General features: G+C 52.1%; 1 protein-coding gene across 1 annotated transcript in view; it reads left to right on the forward strand.

Annotated features, from left to right (window-relative positions):
- Positions 1 to 11,812: 11,812 nt before the first annotated feature.
- myo15aa (myosin XVAa) overlaps positions 11,813 to 17,544 on the forward strand; it is a gene marked incomplete at both ends in the record, with an annotated part of 39,017 nt that continues 33,285 nt past the window's right edge. The window contains 5 exons of the mRNA XM_084439041.1: positions 11,813 to 12,972; positions 13,837 to 14,923; positions 15,156 to 15,238; positions 15,961 to 16,024; positions 16,241 to 16,350. Coding sequence (XP_084295167.1) covers positions 11,813 to 12,972; positions 13,837 to 14,923; positions 15,156 to 15,238; positions 15,961 to 16,024; positions 16,241 to 16,350 — 2,504 coding nt within the window. The remainder of the gene's footprint in view (positions 12,973 to 13,836; positions 14,924 to 15,155; positions 15,239 to 15,960; positions 16,025 to 16,240; positions 16,351 to 17,544) is intronic.

Here is a 17,544-nt window from a genome sequence, read left to right on the forward strand (position 1 = left end):
ATTTCGTGATCTTGTTTTGTTGGGAGCTTAACAAGCGGTTCTGTCAAGTTAACTACAAGTGAGCAGGAACTTACAACTGTTACAAAAACTGACTTGTGACAGTCACCAAGGTTGTAGCCTAGGCTCCCATCCTCACCAGTCACAGCGCCAGCTGCTCCTCACCTTTTTCGACCTATAGGCCTATTCCCCCATTACAACCCCGCCTTGCTCCAAACATCACCTGCGCTCCCTCGCGGCCCTGCTGTTGGCGGCGCCCTTTGTGTCCACTGTGGTCCCCGCTGGACATAGCGTCTGTCTCATTCACCAGCGAGCATACCCCAACATAATAGCGCCATTAAATATTCAAACGCACCCATTCGGTCTATACAACGCAGCGAAGAATGAAGAGAGAGGGAGAGTAGAGTGTTCCTGAGAGGCTGCGAGTTGACGCACCTGACCTTGTGCGCCGAGTCCACAAAAGACGGTTGATTATGTAGAAGAGATGTCTCACTGGAGAGCGGGATGGATGGCGACGTTCTGTTTCGGGATAACCTGAGGACTAGATAAAAGATGGACGGCTTATGACCGAGTGAAAGCGGGAAACAAAGGTAAGGGAGAGTGGACTCTTGTGTAGAGTAGGCTAGGCATGACACTTGATGCTGATCCCATATGGCATGACTAAGCTGTGGGTGGTGGGGGGTTCACTGACTATGTCAATGAACATCATTTACAAGTTGTGTTTTAGAAAGTGTTTTTGTTGAACAAGATGGTAATCAAAAAGTAATAACCAGCTGGACTTATGCCATATGCCACATAAGCACACCGACGGCAGCGCTACAGATACACAACTGTGTTATATGTGCAAGAGCACATTGATGACAGCTGTCTTCCTGATTCTGATAGAACTTCGAGTTACGGTAGTAGCCCTAGTCATTAGCGAAGCCATATTGAAAATAACTGGTAGTAAATAACTGGTAGTTTAGGGAACTGAAGCCTCCACTTCATTCATTTGACAGTTAGGCCCACTTCCCCAAGAACCTCTGCTGCCCCCTCCTGTGGAGACCTCTTCATTGCACGGATATATTTACCTTATCTGGAGATGGGACATGCCAAGATACAAAGATAATTATGGATACAGATGTTTGTAGAATCTCATCTTTTGTTGGATGTAAACGTCTGTGTAAGAATGTCCTACTGCAGGGGCACACGGGAGGTCTGCAGTCACTTGGGGAGCCAGGCGGCTAGGCTACCATAGCATTAAACCACCTTTTAATTTTCCTACTCCTTCTTCAAAATATCTGTCTCTAAATGTCCTCATTTTAAACCCCCGCCTCTGCTTCTTCTGCAGACAGACAGGACAGAACCCCAATGCAAACCAGCAGTTTTGCTGATTAAGGCTCAAAATATTTTAATTCCTTGTGTTTTTAATACTTTTTTTCCTGTACAAATAGAGTGAGTATAAAATGAGTATAAAATAAAAAGTGAGAATAAAAGATGGACCATGTTAATAAAGGTCCCCTATTATGAAAAACTCACTTTTTCAGTGCTTCTGCACAAACATGTGGGTCTCTGGTGGGTCTACTAACACACAATGTGAAATAAGACCTTTGTGGGCAGCCAAATTGTGAAAACGTGATTCAGATGTGCCTCCCTTTCTGACATCAGAAGGGGATTCATTGTTAGCTAACCATCAGAAACGTCCTGCTGCATTTACATTGTTTGAAAATCTGGAGGCACTGACCTATTCAAGGTGTAGAGCGGCAGCTCATTTGCATTAAAGCTACAGACACAGTTCAACAGGACTAAAGGGCATGCTAGAATGCATAATCTGAGTGGGATTTTCAGCAAAAATATTCATGTTTCAAGACATGTTTTGGGGACCTTAAAGACCACTTTGATTGGTCCCCGGGAGCAGCTCATGCATATGCCCTTGTCTGCTCCCAGCTGCCCTTGGGGGAAGGATGGAGGGATGGCTTAAGCGCAGAGAACATTTAATCGGCGGCAGCCTACTGTGTGTGTGTGTGTTCATGTCGCCTATTGCATGCATTTGTTGGAGTATAACAAATAAAGCTTTCTTCCTCTTCTTCTTCTTCTTCTGAAAAGGAACATACTATATTAGGGGATCTTTAATCTATATGTGGTGTGCGTGTGTTTTTGTTAGCCTAAAGAATTAAGAAGACTTATGTGTAAAAAGGTCCTTAACATTAGTGGTGTTTGTCTACAGGCCACACAACAGCAGCCAAGCTGTGTGTGGTGGTGTGGATGGTGCCTCTTTTTCTCTTTCTGTGTCCTTTGTGTATGTGTAGGGTTCCGATAACCCACCGCACCGCCCACACACACTCACACACTTTAGATACAAAGATCCTGGGCCATTGTCACTGCTGAGAATTTCATAACAAATCATGTTCCAGGGGGCTGTGATGTCAGTGTGGAATGATGAAAGCTCATGGTGTGTGTGTGTGTGTGTGTGTGTGTGTGTGTGTGGGTGCGTGTGTGTATTTGTGTGTTTTTGTGTGTTCCTGTGTGTGTGCCCAGCCATCCAGCCATTACCTATCAATGGCCGTCTCCTATTGTGTGACCAGTGTGTTTACCTAGCCAGGGACAATGGGAAGGGTTCCTAATCACTCTCTCTCTCTCTCTCTCTCTCTCTCTCTGTCTCTCTCTCTCTCTCTCTCTCTCTCTCTCTCTCTCTGACACACACACTCACACACTGGAGGATGGAGGCAGTGTGTTTACCCAGCAACCCAATCAGACCATTCATGCTGGTCTCTGCAGGGCAGAGTGACTGGTCATTTAGCATCAGTGTAGTTTTACCTGGACTGCATTCTCTCCTCGTATTCCTGCCTGGAGTGTGAACTGCACATTGTAGAAACTCATTGTTCCATTCATTAAGGTAAATAAGGCTATGCCCCCTTGTACCTCTGTGCGGTTTGCATGGCTTAGTGTGTAGCCCATCTTTGGGCGGTGTGTGTGTGTGTGTGCAGTGACTCAATGTTTGTGTGTGTGCGTGTGTGTGTGCATGTGTGTGTGCAGCGAGGGTATATTATCCATCCCTGTCTATGCGTGTGTACAGTACTGTATGTAGGCAGGGTCCCAGTGCAGTGACCGGGAGACTAGCGAGTTTTACCCAGACACAGAGTGGACTGAGGCGGGTGACTCCTCTATGGAAGGCCATTCCCACACCACAGGCTCCAGGAACATCCAGGTTCAGGACTAGAGGACCATATGCTTGACAATCTACCCATAGCCCAGTTTGACCACTGTCACTCAGAGCTGAATCACAGTGCATGCAAGGTAAGCTCACCTTACCACATTACGAGAGCTCTCTGATAGACCGTGTGCGTTCATGAACCTGACAAAATGTCCTCTAAGTCTGCGGTCCCGCGTCTTGACTGAATCGTAGAATGTGCGTTCTTACGATTAAAATATTACAAATCGGCTACACCTGTCGTTATGTCTGTGCTCTGCATCGTTAAGATCTGTAAGATCTGAAAATCCTCTAGTTTGCACCCAGCATAATGCAGTTTGTAGTCTGGCACCAGTTCAGGGTTTTAGAATGTTGAGAAGGGTCTGTAGAATGTGGAGAATGTTTACTTAATCAAAATGAGGAATGTCCCACAAACTGACAAAAGTGAGGAGGCATCCGAGATACAACCAGGCCAGGTCCAGCCTGGCTTATGTGCGTGGCTGGCTTGTTTCAGTCCCCTTGGGTCAGAGCTGGTTGTGGACAGTGTACCTCTCTCCGGGCCAACCACCTGCCCCCACCAGTGAAGACCCTGTGTCTCTAGCCCACTCAAGGGCTGAGTTGTGGGGTCCGTGGCGTGGTGGCGAGACTCCGCCCCCTCGCATCAGAGCGGTTCGGGTGTAGTGCAGTTACTTCCGGGCAATCCCCATACACCCACTGGCGAAGACCGTGGGTCTCTAGCCCACTCAGGGGCTGAGTTGTGGGATCCATGGCGCGGATAGTGGCGTGATGTGAGACTCCGCCCCCTCGGGTCAGAGCTGGTCATGGACAGTGTACCTCTCTCCGGGCCACCCACCTGCCCCCACCGGTGAAGACGGTGTTTCTCTAACCCTCTCAGGGGCTGATTTGTGGGGTCCATGGCGTGGACAGTGGCGTGGTGGCAAGACTCTGCCCGCTCGTGTCATATTGGGTCGGGGGCTGTGGACCCCTCTCAGGGCTACCCGCCTGCCCCCACCGGTGAAGATAAGTGTGTCTCTAGCCCACTCAGGGGCTGAGTTGTGGGATCCGTGGCGTGGATAGTGGCGTGATGGCGAGACTCCGCCCCCTTGGGTCAGAGCTGGTCATGGACAGTGTACCTCTCTCCGGGCCACCCACCTGCCCCCACCAGTGAAGACCCTGTGTCTCTAGCCCACTCAAGGGCTGAGTTGTGGGGTCCGTGGCATGTTGGCGAGACTCCGCTCCCTCGCTTCATATTGGGTCGGGGGCAGTGGAGCCCTCTCCGGGCTACCCACCTGCCCCCACCGGTGAAGACCGTGTTTCTCTAGCCCTCTCAGGGGCTGATTTGTGGGGTCCGTGGCGTGGACAGTGGCATGGTGGAAAGACTCCGCCCCCTCGCGTCATATTGGGTCTATAATATAATAAACTAAATAGCCTAACTCAAATACTCATTGAATTGCTGAAACTGAATAAGGATCACAGTCTATCTAAGCCTGTTGCTGCCCTCTCGTGGCCGAAAACGGTAAATGCAGTCTATCTGCCTCTTGTGGTAGCAACATAGAACTGCAGGTCAACAACGGGACGGAGAAAGCCAGGCAGGAAGCCAGGGAGGGAGCGAGGGAAGGAGTGACAACCGGACATTTGCTATCATTGGTGCGCTGGCTTACAGCCACGGACAAAAATAGTTTTTTTTTGTGAAAATTAAAGTGACAGTGAGAAAAAGACAGACAGGTACTTATTATTGACGGACAGTCAGTAGATTGGGATTTTGTGTTGATGTATCTTTCAGGCAGGTGTGGGTGTGCTCAGCTGTTGTCTTGTCCCCCTCATTGACAAGTCCCAGTGTTGATACTGAGGCTAAGGTAAGGGGGTGATTGGGGACTTAAAGGCTTACAAGTAACCTGATGCTGACTCTAACCATCTCTCATTTTGAAGACAACGGTTGTTTCCAAGGTGGATTTTCTGTCATTGTTGTTTGAGCTGGGCTGGTTGTCAGAGCTTTGTCTCCCTCTCTGTCACTGGGCACAGTTATTTTCAATGGCAGTGTGTGTGTGTGTGTGTGTGTGTGTGTGTGTGTGTGTGTGTGTGTGTGTGTGTGTGTGTGTGTGTGTGCGTGCACATGTATTAATGACTAAATGAGCTCACTGGCTGTTGTGTAGCTGTTAGATAGGTGATCTCATTTATTAGTGCAATGTCGCTGAGTGCATTTGCTGAAAGCGCGTTGTCAGGGATTGGCCAGCGGACAGAGAGACTCAGGGTCTCTCTTTCTTCATGTCTCCTGTCCTTTCCTCTCTCTTTCTCTGTTGTTTTCTCTCCTTCTCCAGCTCTCATCCTCTCCGCCGGCCCTTCTCGCTCCCTCCCTGGAGGCGGGCCTGACTGGAGTCACAGACAGTCTCAGTCACACATCACAGACAGTCTCAGTCACACATCACCAGAACACATCAGACACAGCAGATCCATATCTGGTGGCTTTAGTGACCGATTCTGTCCTCTCTCCCTCTCTTTGTCTCTCTCTTTCTCGCTCTTTCTTTCCCTCTGTTCTCATCTTATAACCTTTTTGACGCTACTGAGCCCACGAACCCGGCTGAACCCGTGGCTCAAAACTGCGTCGGACAGGGTTCTGCGGAACAGAAATGATCTGGGCCATTGCCGTAGAGGGTTCATGTTGGCATTCACAGGCTAGCAGTCTCAGACAGATGACGCTGACGTGCTGGTGTTGTTATTGTCGTGTGGTAGATCTGTAGATAGCTGGAGTCACAGGACATGTGATGCAGATTTCTGCTCAGATTCAGTCTCCGGTTGCAGTCAGTGTAGAATACTTCAGATAATCCAAACACAATCAACTGAATCAATGAGTCAGACAGTGGTTGTTTGGAACATCTTTATTTAGACAAGCACTAATCAACAAGTCAAGAGTAGGGGTGGAGTTAGCTCCTCTATCCCACGCAGGACTAGCAATACCGTAAAGGTGGACCCAGTGGTGCAGAGAATGAAACAGATGGAGGCAGGTTTTCAGAATAATCCAAACTTGGACTTTATCTAGAATATGGCTTGGCTTGACAGTCAGGGTAACAGACAACTCAACAATACATGACAAACACAGAACAGCCTAAATACACCCGTGGACTAATGACTCAATGGGAGACAGCTGGGTAGAGAGGGGAGCGATCACCAAGGGGGAGGACAGGAGGACGCCTAGTGGACCTACAGGGGAACACAGAGACAAGAGGTTGGAGAGAGAGAACACATGAGACATGGGCAAGAGACATGGGCAAAAAGGGCAAGACCATGACAAAGACAGTATATTGATAAGAGTGTAAGCATGTCTAGTGACATTATGTAGGTGGGTTATGATCCGGGTGGGGTTAACCCCTGGTATATTTAGACTTGCTAGTGATTAATGTTTTATCCAGGTTGCGTCGGCTGAATACAGGGCAGCTATTAAATATGCATATCTGCCACAGGCATGACCTCCTGAAATATCAACCAGTCATCAATGAATGAACATGATTCATTTACGTAGTGCCCCCCCTGACAATGCAACACCATCACAACTGACAGGAGAGAGAGACAGAGAGAAAGAGGGAGAGGCTCTGTGCGAAAGCTGTATACTGTACAATTGTAGTTGTATAGTAGTTGTTGCATTTATCTAAGTCCTCGACGTACCATATAATTGTATTTCTGTATATTTTGTATCTAGTCTACTGTAAATTTGAATCTTGAATTTTGTATCTACTATAAATGTATATCTGATGTGTTATTACATAAATTAATCATGTTATATTGTTGTATTTTGATTCTACAACATCGCAATTCCCCCACTGGGATCAATAAAGTGCATTACTACTAGCCTACTACTACTACTACTACTACTTACTACTACTACTAGCCTACTAATACTACTACTACTACTAGCCTACTACCACTACTACTACTACTTACTACTACTACTAGCCTACTACTACTACTACTACTACTACTACTACTAGCCTACTACTACTACTACTGCTACTAGCCTACTACTACTACTAGTACTAGCCTACTACTACTACTACTATTACTACTACTAGCCTATTACGACTACTACTACTAGCCTACTACTACGACTTCTAGCCTACTACTACAACTACTACTACTACTACTACTACTACTACGACTAGCCTACTTCTACTACTACTACTGCTACTAGCCTACTACTACTAGCCTATTACTACTACTACTACTACTACTACTACTACTACTACTATCATCTCAGACTGAAAGAGTCTTGAAAAAAAAAAGTTTTGTCTAGAATACCATACCTCTGCATTGAGTCTGTGTATACACACGCATGTGCACGTGCACGTGTGTGTGTGTGGGGGGGGGGGGTGCAAGTGTGCATGGTTGTGAAAGAGCTGTGCATGTCTACGTGTGTGTGTGTATGTGGGTTGTGTTTGTGTGTGTATGTGTGTGTGTGTGTGTGTGTGTGTGTGTGTGTGTGTGTACGTGTGTGTGCGTGTTTGTGTCTGTGTCTGTGTGTGTGCGTGTGTGTGAGGTGTGTAAGGGTAAAAGACCTCTCTTGCCTTGCGCTCTCAGCTCCAGCTCTGTGTTTTGGCTCTGTATCCTCTCAGACACAGTTTAGCAACAGCTCAGCCAGCCTACATTATTCATACAGAAATGAGCCCACAGATAGGGTTACCTCAAGGCAGTATAGCTGATACATTAAGGTGCCCTTTGTAACTATAACGGCACTCCCACACACACACACACAAACACAAACACACACACACACATGCACACACACACACCCTCTCGGAGGCTATGACGAGGCCAGTGGATGGGGTGAACGGGGGCTGGAAGTTCAGTAACCAGAGTGTGGTCTTGTCTCGGCGGGAGCGAAGCGGAGGGTTGTAGCGAGACACAAAGGAGAGCTGACGTGGGAGACGGACAATTACGCACACACAGGCTCTCTCATACACACACACACTGCTGCGCAGGACACCCCTGAGCACTGGGACTCTCCTATATGCACATACACACCTCTCTGTGTGGGGCGGAAATCCTGCCAAACCCTGTGCAGTAGCCAAGCCAAGGATTCGCCTCACTCACAGCACCCACAGGACGCTGCAGCAATGGGAGACCCACAGAGGAGTACCAAGATGATGTGTTTGGGGTAGCAGTGGTAGTCACTTTTTTTACCTTGTAGAAATTATGAAAAGGCAAGATTACTGGATTTTTTAGTGACTTTGGAATTTGTGATACTTTATTCTGTGGTGGAATATTTTTTAACTGGTTACATGCGTCACAGAAGGATTTCCATATTCAACAAGTGGGTGAGCGTGATGTACGCTGATTCTGTGGAGCAATGTGCTAAGTCTCCTAAGGGGAACATTCCCGGACCAGGCTATTACTCTTGATAAGGTACAGTCTAGCGGACAGTGACCTGCCTGGTTCTTCTCTCAAGGTGTAACACGACCAAGCGCAGATGGCTGAGATTCAGACTGTATTACTAGATCGAGTTCTGGAAAGCATTGGTTTGGGGCAGTTTAAGTGTACATTACGGAGTCTTTTAACGAACGGTGAGCGGTAGGCAGGGTGTGTCTGTGTCTGGGACATCGGGCGGACGGAACGGACGTAGGACAGGAGGAGATGCTGGTGAGTCTTAACAGTGGACGGGACGAGATGCTGGTGAGTCTATCTGGACCATCTGCCCTGAACGGGCCGACACCAAGACTGACGCCGACCTGCTTTAGCCCGGTACCACTCCGACCCGCTCTAGAATGGTTCTGGTCCTGAGTCACAATGCCACCTAAGAAAGGGGACTCGAAAGCCAATAAGGGCAAGGAGGAGCCAAAGAAGGGAGGAAAGGAAGACAAGAAAGGAGGGAAGGATGATAAGAAAGGAGGGAAGAAAGGGGAGCCGGCTAAAGGGAAGGGAAAGGATGATGGGAAGAAGGGGAAGAAACCAGTGAGCGAGTCGGAGGAGGGCTCCGAGGAAGAGGAGGTGGAGAGGAGCGAAGAGGATGAACAGAGCGAAGAAGAGGTCAAGGCTCCGGGCAAAGGCAAGGGGAAAGCGGCACTGAAAGGAGCCTCTAAAGCTGTGGCAATGAAGGCCATTGCTAAGCCAGCGAAGCGTGGCCAGCCGCCGCCGTCTGATAATGACGACGAAGAGGTGGACAGGAAGCCTCAGATGAAGAACATGGCTGCCGTGAACCTGAAAAGGATGGGCAACGTCAACCTCACAGGAGCCTCCAAGGCCATGATGGGCTTTGCTGCCGAGGGCCAGAGGAAAAAGGTCGCCCCCCCGAGTGTCCAGAAGCCGCAGGTTTCTCACCTGAAAGGGGCGTCGAAAGCCCTGACGGGCCTGACGGGCAAGTCCTCGCCGTTCTCCATGCCCGCCAAGCAGCAGCCGCCGGCCAAGGCGCAGCCCAAGAGGGGCCTGAAGAATACCTCGCGTCTCTTTCTCAGGCTCTCCAAGAAGAAGAAGACCAGCGCCAAGCAGATCCTGGGGACCACCAAGATGTTTGCTGGCTTCGGGAAGCCCAAGTCCGCACCTGTGGAAGAGAAACCCAAGGAGAAGAAGACTCTGCTGTTGTCCAGCCTGGGGAACAAGGGGAAGGCCAGCGCAGATCAGGCTAAAGGCCTGGGCAGCACCTTTAAGGGGATGTTTGGGGGGAAGAAGAAGGCTGAGGACTCTGGCTTTAAGAATAGAGGCTCTTTGCTGGGGAAGATAGCCGGGGCGGCTAACTGGCTAACGGGGAAGTTCCTTTCCTCTAAAGGCCAGGGAAGGCTGGGGGCCCGGGCAGGGGCTCTGGGGAGGAAGAACTCTAGAGCGGGGCTGAGGGGCTACTACAACGAGGCGTACGAGTATGATGAGGATGAGTTAGACTACGAGCAAGACTACTACGACCAGAGGATGCACCAAGGTTGCCTCAGACGACCCCAGACCTACAACCCCTACGACCCCTACGGAGAGGATTATTACGACGACGACCAATGGGAGGACGAGTATGGTTACTATGACGATGACGGTAACTTTTACTATGACAATGAATATGAGTACTACGATGAGGAAGCCGATTACTATGATCCATACGGTTACTATGATGAGGGCTACTATTACCCAGAGTATGGTTACTACGGCGACGATGGACTGGAGTACTACGACGATGGAATGCTGTATCCAGTGGAGGGGGAGCATGGATACTACAGTAACTACGGAAATGGCTGGGAGTACTACGACCCCAACGAGATGTATGATTACTACGAAACCCAGTCGGGATATTATGGGATGCCGAATCCGAACATGATGTACTCTGGTTATGAGGGGGCCTACCAACCAGTCCCATCCCAGTACAGTGACCCTGCTCTGGGCTATGCAGACCCTGCTGTGTATAGCCCCTATCAGCCCCAGCAGCCCTACCCCCACCCCATGGAGGCTGATCCTGGGCCGCTGTACGGCTCTGAGCAGCTGTTTGACCCGGGGTCACGGGAACCGTTCAGGGTGCCCCGGCCCCAGGTCAGGATGTTTGGCAAAGAGAGGCTGGACGTGGTGAACCCAGCCTCCCCCTACCCTCACCCCGCCTCCCCCTACCCTCACCCCTACTCTCCCCACCTCACCCTCAACGACCTGGATATGATGTCAGAGTTCCAATATGAGCAGCAACCCCCCCTCCTCCCGGTCTACCCTCCCCAGCAGGCCCAGTACCTCCCCAGCCAGCAGGCCGCCACGCTCCCCAGGCCCGGACCCTCTCCGACGGCGGTGCTCATTCAGCAGTCCCGCCCCCCATTCTCCCCGCAGCCCCCTCTCGCCGCCTCCCCAAGCCGCCTCTCCCTCGGCCCTGTGGGTGTGATGCCTGGCCCCTCCGCATTCCCCCCGTCGCTCCCCCAAAACCCCATGACTCAGAGATACGACCCGCAGGTAGGACAGTTCTCGGTGATGCACTCGCCGATGCCAGTGAGACACCTGAGCCCTCACCCTTCCCCTCAGCTATCTATGAGGCCTGTCTCTCCAGTGAGAGGGGGCGTCCCTCTCTCTCCTCACCCCCTAGGGCCGCAGGCTGACTTCCCAGACCCCCGTGTCTCCCCCCGACTCCCCAAGAGGCCGTTGGTCCCGCATCCCTCCAAGCCGGGCCCGAGACCCCCCTCCTCTCCACTTGGCAGGAGAAAGGCCAGCCCCCACGCCTCCCCCCAGCCATCCAGGAGAGGGTTGTCCGTCAAGGCCCGGGGCTCACTCCCTGGTACAAGGGGTTTCGGGCCTGGGAGGGTCCCCTCTCAACCTCGCTCCCCCTTGGCCAGCCCCCCGACTTCCCCACTGACCTTGAGGAAGAGAGCGAGCCCCCCCCTCTCCCCCAGACCTTCCTTCAACAGACAGCAGCCCCCCCGGGACTCAGGCCCCCCTTCCACTAGACCACGCCTGTTTGACAGGAGAAAGCAAGGGTCCGTCGCGACACGTCCCCCCTCCCCGCAGCCCTCCCCTCACAGACGCAGCCCCCCTCTGGGAGAGAGACCCCCGTCTCCAACGTTTCGCCCCCTATCCCCCTCTAGTCGTCCCTCCTCTCCCCCCCACCGCCCCTCCTCTCCCTCCCCCTCCCGTATCTCCGGCCGGCCCCTCCCCTCTCGCTCCTCCACTCGCAGGCTGAGAGGTGGGGTGGGGGGGCGCAGTCACGTGCCCATGGGGGCAGTCAAACCCTCCCCAGGTAACCCTTATCTCCAGAGGAGGGGCAGGCAAGGACCCCCCCTCACCCAAAATGTGGCTCCTTTCAGGTCGTCCGTGCACAGCGGCTCTGTGCCCCCCCTATCACCCGTGGGTCAGATGGGAGGTGCGGCCCCCGCTATGGTAGCCAGGACCGGGTCCAGACCTGGCGGGTTTAGGGAATCCAAGAGCTTCGGGACCCCCCAGGGAGGCTTCCATAGACCTGTAGGGAGGGGGCAGCCGCTGGTCCACATGCCCAGGAACCCTCCTCCCTCCATGAAACAGATGGGTCCTATGTCTCCTCAGCCCTCTGTACGCGGACTGCAAAGCAGACCGCCTTCGCCTCACCCCTCTCCCTTTCCCTCACGCACCCCCCTGACCATGCACCCTGCCTCGGCCCTCCTCCCCCGGGCCATGAGTAACCAGAGCCTGGGGCCTGCCTACTTCAGACCTCCCCACCCTGCCAGTGTCCCACCACACTCCCAGGTCATCACCCAGTATGACTACACCATGGAGCCGGGACCCTCCCCCTTGCTGACCAACTCTCTCCAGAACGCCCAGTTTCAAGGAAACCAATTTCAGCCCCCTCTCTCTCCCTATTCTCCCCTACAGAAGCCCTCCTCCCCCCAGCCGCAGTATGACCCACGCCTCCCTCCCGCCCCCTCTGCCCTCCTCGGCAGCGGCTTACAGAACCCTTATCTGCAGAATGCCACCTATGACCCCCCGCTGAGCCCCTCCCCCTTGCTTGGCACCCAGGCGATGTCACCCGATGGGCAGATGAGCCAGGGCTTCTCCTCCCCGACGCTGAATGCTGCGCTGCAGCAGACCTCAGACCTGCATGGCACTTCCTACTCCTCCCCCCTCCAGAGAAACGCCTCCCTCTACACGCCCGTCTTCTCGCACGCCCAGGCATCCCTACCCTCCTCGCCGCACCTCTCCAGCGCCATGCTCAACCCCCAGCTGAGAAGCGCCTCCTACGCTTCTCCCCTGCAGAGACACCCCTCACCCGTCTCTCCTCCTCCTCTGCAACAGGAGGTGGGGCCAGGAAGCAGAATCTCCTCCCCACTCCTCTCCGGGGGCTTGAAGACTGCCCACCTCCAAGGGGCGGCGTTCCGCCTCCCAGACGGTTCCGTGATGATGTCACAGGGCTCAGCACCACAGACAGACGCTGGAGGCGGTGGTGGGGTTTCTCCCTCCATGCTCTCCTCCGCTCTGCTCAACCCCGGCCTTCGACAAGCCACCTATCGCCTACCTGATGGGACACTAGTCACTAGGAATGAACCGTCACCTCCTCAACCTTCGTCTCCGATGCTGTCCTCCTCTCTGCTCAACCCCAGTCTTCGACAAGCCACCTATCGCTTACCTGATGGGACACTAGTCACTAGAAATGAACCGTCACCTCCTCAACCTTCGTCTCCGATGTTGTCCTCCTCTCTGCTCAACCCCAGTCTTCGACAAGCCACTTATCGCTTACCTGATGGGACACTAATCAATAGGAACGAACTGTCACCTCCTCAACCTTCCTCTCCGATGCTGTCCTCCTCTCTGCTCAATCCGAGTCTTCGACAAGCCACCTATCGCTTACCTGATGGGACACTAGTCACTAGAAATGAACCGTCACCTCCTCAACCTTCGTCTCCGATGCTGTCCTCCTCTCTGCTCAACCCCAGTCTTCGACAAGCCACCTATCACTTACCTGATGGGACACTAGTCACTAGAAATGAACCGTCACCTCCTCAACCTTCGTCTCCGATGTTGTCCTCCTCTCTGCTCAACCCCAGTCTTCGACAAGCCACTTATCGCTTACCTGATGGGACACTAATCAATAGGAACGAACCGTCACCTCCTCAACCTTCCTCTCCGATGCTGTCCTCCTCTCTACTCAACCCTAGTCTTCGACAAGCCACCTATCGCTTACCTGATGGGACACTAATCAATAGGAACGAACCGTCACCTCCTCAACCTTCGTCTCCGATGCTGTCCTCCTCTCTGCTCAACCCCAGTCTTCGACAAGCCACCTATCGCTTACCTGATGGGACACTATTCACTAGAAATGACCCGTCACCTCCTCAACCTTCCTCTCCGATGCTGTCCTCTGCTCTGCTCAACCCTGGTCTTCGACAAGCCACCTACCGCCTACCGGATGGAACCCTGGTCACCAGGCGAGAGCCTGAACCATCCACCTCCTCCTCTCCCATGCTGTCCTCCGCTCTCCTCAACCCTAATCTCCGCCAGGCATCCTACCGGTTACCGGACGGCTCTATCCTAACCCAGCCAGGGGAGCAGACCGGTCAGAGCGACCCCTCCTCCCCCATGTTATCCAGCGCCCTGCTGAGGTCAGACCTGCGGAAGGCCTCCTACAGGCTCCCCGATGGCTCCTTCCTGTCCAGAGAGACGGCCCCGTCTCCAGACTCTTCCCCCTCCATGACGCTGTCCTCTGCTCTCCGCAACACCAATGTCAAAGGGGCTTCCTACAGACTCCCGGAGGGCTCTTTTCTGACCCGGCCTGGTGAGGCCCAGTCCGGTGGGCCCCGCTCTCTCCTGTCCAACGCCCTTCAGAACCAGAGCCTCCGGTCGGCCACTTACCGGTTGCCAGATGGAAGCTTTGTGACCAGGGCCGAGCCCTCCTCCAGCTCCGGCCTCGACCTCTCCAACGCCCTCCGGAACCAGAACCTCCGTGGCGCCAAGTATCGGCTCCCAGACGGGACCCCGTTGACCCAGCCGGGTGCCCTCCAGAGAGGCCCGGCCCTCACCAGCGCTTTGCAAAACCCTCACCTCCGCGGGGCCTCCTTCCGCCTGCCGTCCACGATGGAGGATAGGTACGCGGTGGTCATGCCCCAGCAGCACTGGGCACATGGCCCCGGGAGAGGCGCCCCAGGCCCGGGCGAAGGGGAGGTGGACGTGTGGGGTGCCGAGAGGGTTCTGCCCCACAACACCGTCCAGAACCTCAGTAAGTGGTCCATGTACCGGGACGAGGAGCTGCTGGAGCCCCAGGGGGCCGGGCAGGTTCCCCCAGGGGAGATGGAAGACCCGGAGCGGGAGTGGGTTCCCAGCAGGGAGGGCGAACCTCAGGGCAGCTGGTATGATAAGGTAATGGTGCTACTGTGTGGAACATCTTGTAGCACTGCTGTAGGATTACAACAATATGTGATAGGGAGGGAACTCAGAAAGGAGAGCCACACACTGCTATGACATGCACAAAGAGCTGCGCCGGTAATGACATAAAAGGCAATTCTGTGATGTATCACTAACCTTTTGTAGATTTACATGTTAAGTATGTCTGTCTGTCTGTCTGTCTGTCTGTCTGTCTGTCTGTCTGTAGATGTACGCTATCCGGAGACTTCCCAGAATGGTTTGCCGAGATCAGGCAGAGGAAGATGGAGTGGAGGACATGACGCAGTTGGAGTGAGGACTGAAGAACACACACTCTCACTCACACACACACACACACACACTCACATGCAGGTTTGTTTTTATATCCTTAGGGGGCCCCCTACACCTAACCGTAGCCATAAAACGTAAACTTAACCCTAAACATAACCTTTGACCCCTAATCTTAACTCTAACCCTAAACTTAACCCTAATTTATAAACCCCAGAAAACCCCTAAATCTAACCCTAAACCATAAACCTAACTCTAAATATAACCTTTGACCCCTAACACTAACCATAATAGTAACCCAAGACCTAAACCCTAACCTTTGCCAATAAAATTAACCCGAACCTTTTGGGGCACATCAAAATGCCCCCACAAGTGAGATTTTTCTTGTTTCATTATCCTTGTGGGGAAATTTGGTCTCCAAGGATAGTTAAACAAAAACATACACACATCATTCACACATGTTCAACTGTTTGTGTTTTCTGTTTGTTTGTTTCTGTTTCTTTCTGTTTCTTTCTTTCTTTCTTTTTTCTTTCTTTCTTTCTTTCTTTCTTTCTTTCTTTCTTTCTTTCTTTCTTTCTTTCTTTTTCTTTCTTTCTTTCTTTCTTTCTTTCTTTCTTTCTTTCTTTCTTTTTCTTTCTTTCTTTCTTTCTTTCTTTCTTTCTTTCTCTTTCTTGTGTGTGTGTGTGTGTGTGTGTTTGTGTGTGTATGCGTGTGTGTTTGTGTGTGTGTGTGTGTGTGTGTTCCAGGGAGCTCCAGGAGAGTGCTGTGTTACTGAACCTAAAGAAGAGGTTTGAAAGGGAGCTGATCTATGTGAGTCTCTCAATAACACTCTGACCTCAACAGAACACACACTCAGTCCTAAACATTTATTATTTATGCTCCACATATCACTGGCAAAAGGTAGTTCGATCACTAAACTGACATAAGTGACCCTCCCTCGTTCCCTCTCCATCCTGTCTCCCTCCCTCCCTCCCCCTCCACCTGTCTGTCTCTTTCTCCTCCCCGCTGTCTCTCCTTCTCTGTCAGACGTACATTGGCAGTATCCTGGTATCACTGAACCCCTACAGGATGTACAACATCTACGGTACAGACATGGTGCTGCAGCACAAGGGCCACGCTCTGGGAGAGAATCCTCCGTAAGATACACCACTCTTAAGTTCCTCTACACCTCTCTACACCCCCTCTATACCTCCGCTACACCTCTCTATGCCTCCGCTACACCTCTCTACACCTCCTCTATACCTCCGCTAACCTCTCTATACCTCCACTACACCTCTCTATACCTCCGCTACACCTCTCTACACTTCCGCTAACTTCTCTATACCTCCACTACACCTCTCTATACCTCCACTACACCTCTCTATACCTCCGCTACACCTCTCTACACCTCCGCTAACCTCTCTATACCTCCGCTAACCTCTCTATACCTCCACTACACCTCTCTATACCTCCGCTACACCTCTCTACACTTCCGCTAACTTCTCTATACCTCCACTACACCTCTCTATACCTCCGCTACACCTCTCTACACCTCCGCTAACCTCTCTATACCTCCGCTAACCTCTCTATACCTCCACTACACCTCTCTATACCTCTGCTACACCTCTCTACACCTCCACTAACCTCTCTATACCTCCACTACACCTCTCTATACCTCCGTTACACCTCTCTACACCTCCGCTAACCTCTCTCTACCTCCACTACACCTCTCTATACCTCCACTACACCTCTATACCTCCGTTACACCTCTCTATACCTCCACTACACCTCTCTATACCTCCGCTACATCTCTACACCTCTCTATACCTCTCTATACCTCCGCTACACCTCTCTACACGTCCTCTATACCTCCGCTAACCTCTCTATACCTCCACTACACCTCTCTATACCTCCGCTACACCTTCGCTAACCTCTCTATACCTCCGCTACACCTCTCTACACCTCCTCTAACCTCTCTATACCTCCGCTACACCTCTCTATACCTCCGCTAACCTCTCTATACCTCCGCTACACCTCTCTATACCTCCTCTACATCTCTTTACACCTCCTCTAACCTCTCTATACCTCCGCTACACCTCTCTACATCTCCTCTATACCTCCGCTAACCTCTCTATACCTCCGCTACACCTCTATACCTCCGCTAACCTCTCTATACCTCCGCTACACCTCTCTATACCTCCGCTAACCTCTCTATACCTCCGCTACTCCTCTCTATACCTCCTCTATACCTCCGCTACACCTCTCTATACCTCTGCTACACCTCCTCTATACCTCCACTAGACCTCTCTTTACCTCCTCTACACCTCTCTACACCTCTCCAAAGCTCCTCT

Source organism: Borostomias antarcticus (assembly GCF_949987555.1).
Source record: "Borostomias antarcticus genome assembly, chromosome: 5".
NCBI lineage: Eukaryota > Metazoa > Chordata > Actinopteri > Stomiiformes > Stomiidae > Borostomias > Borostomias antarcticus.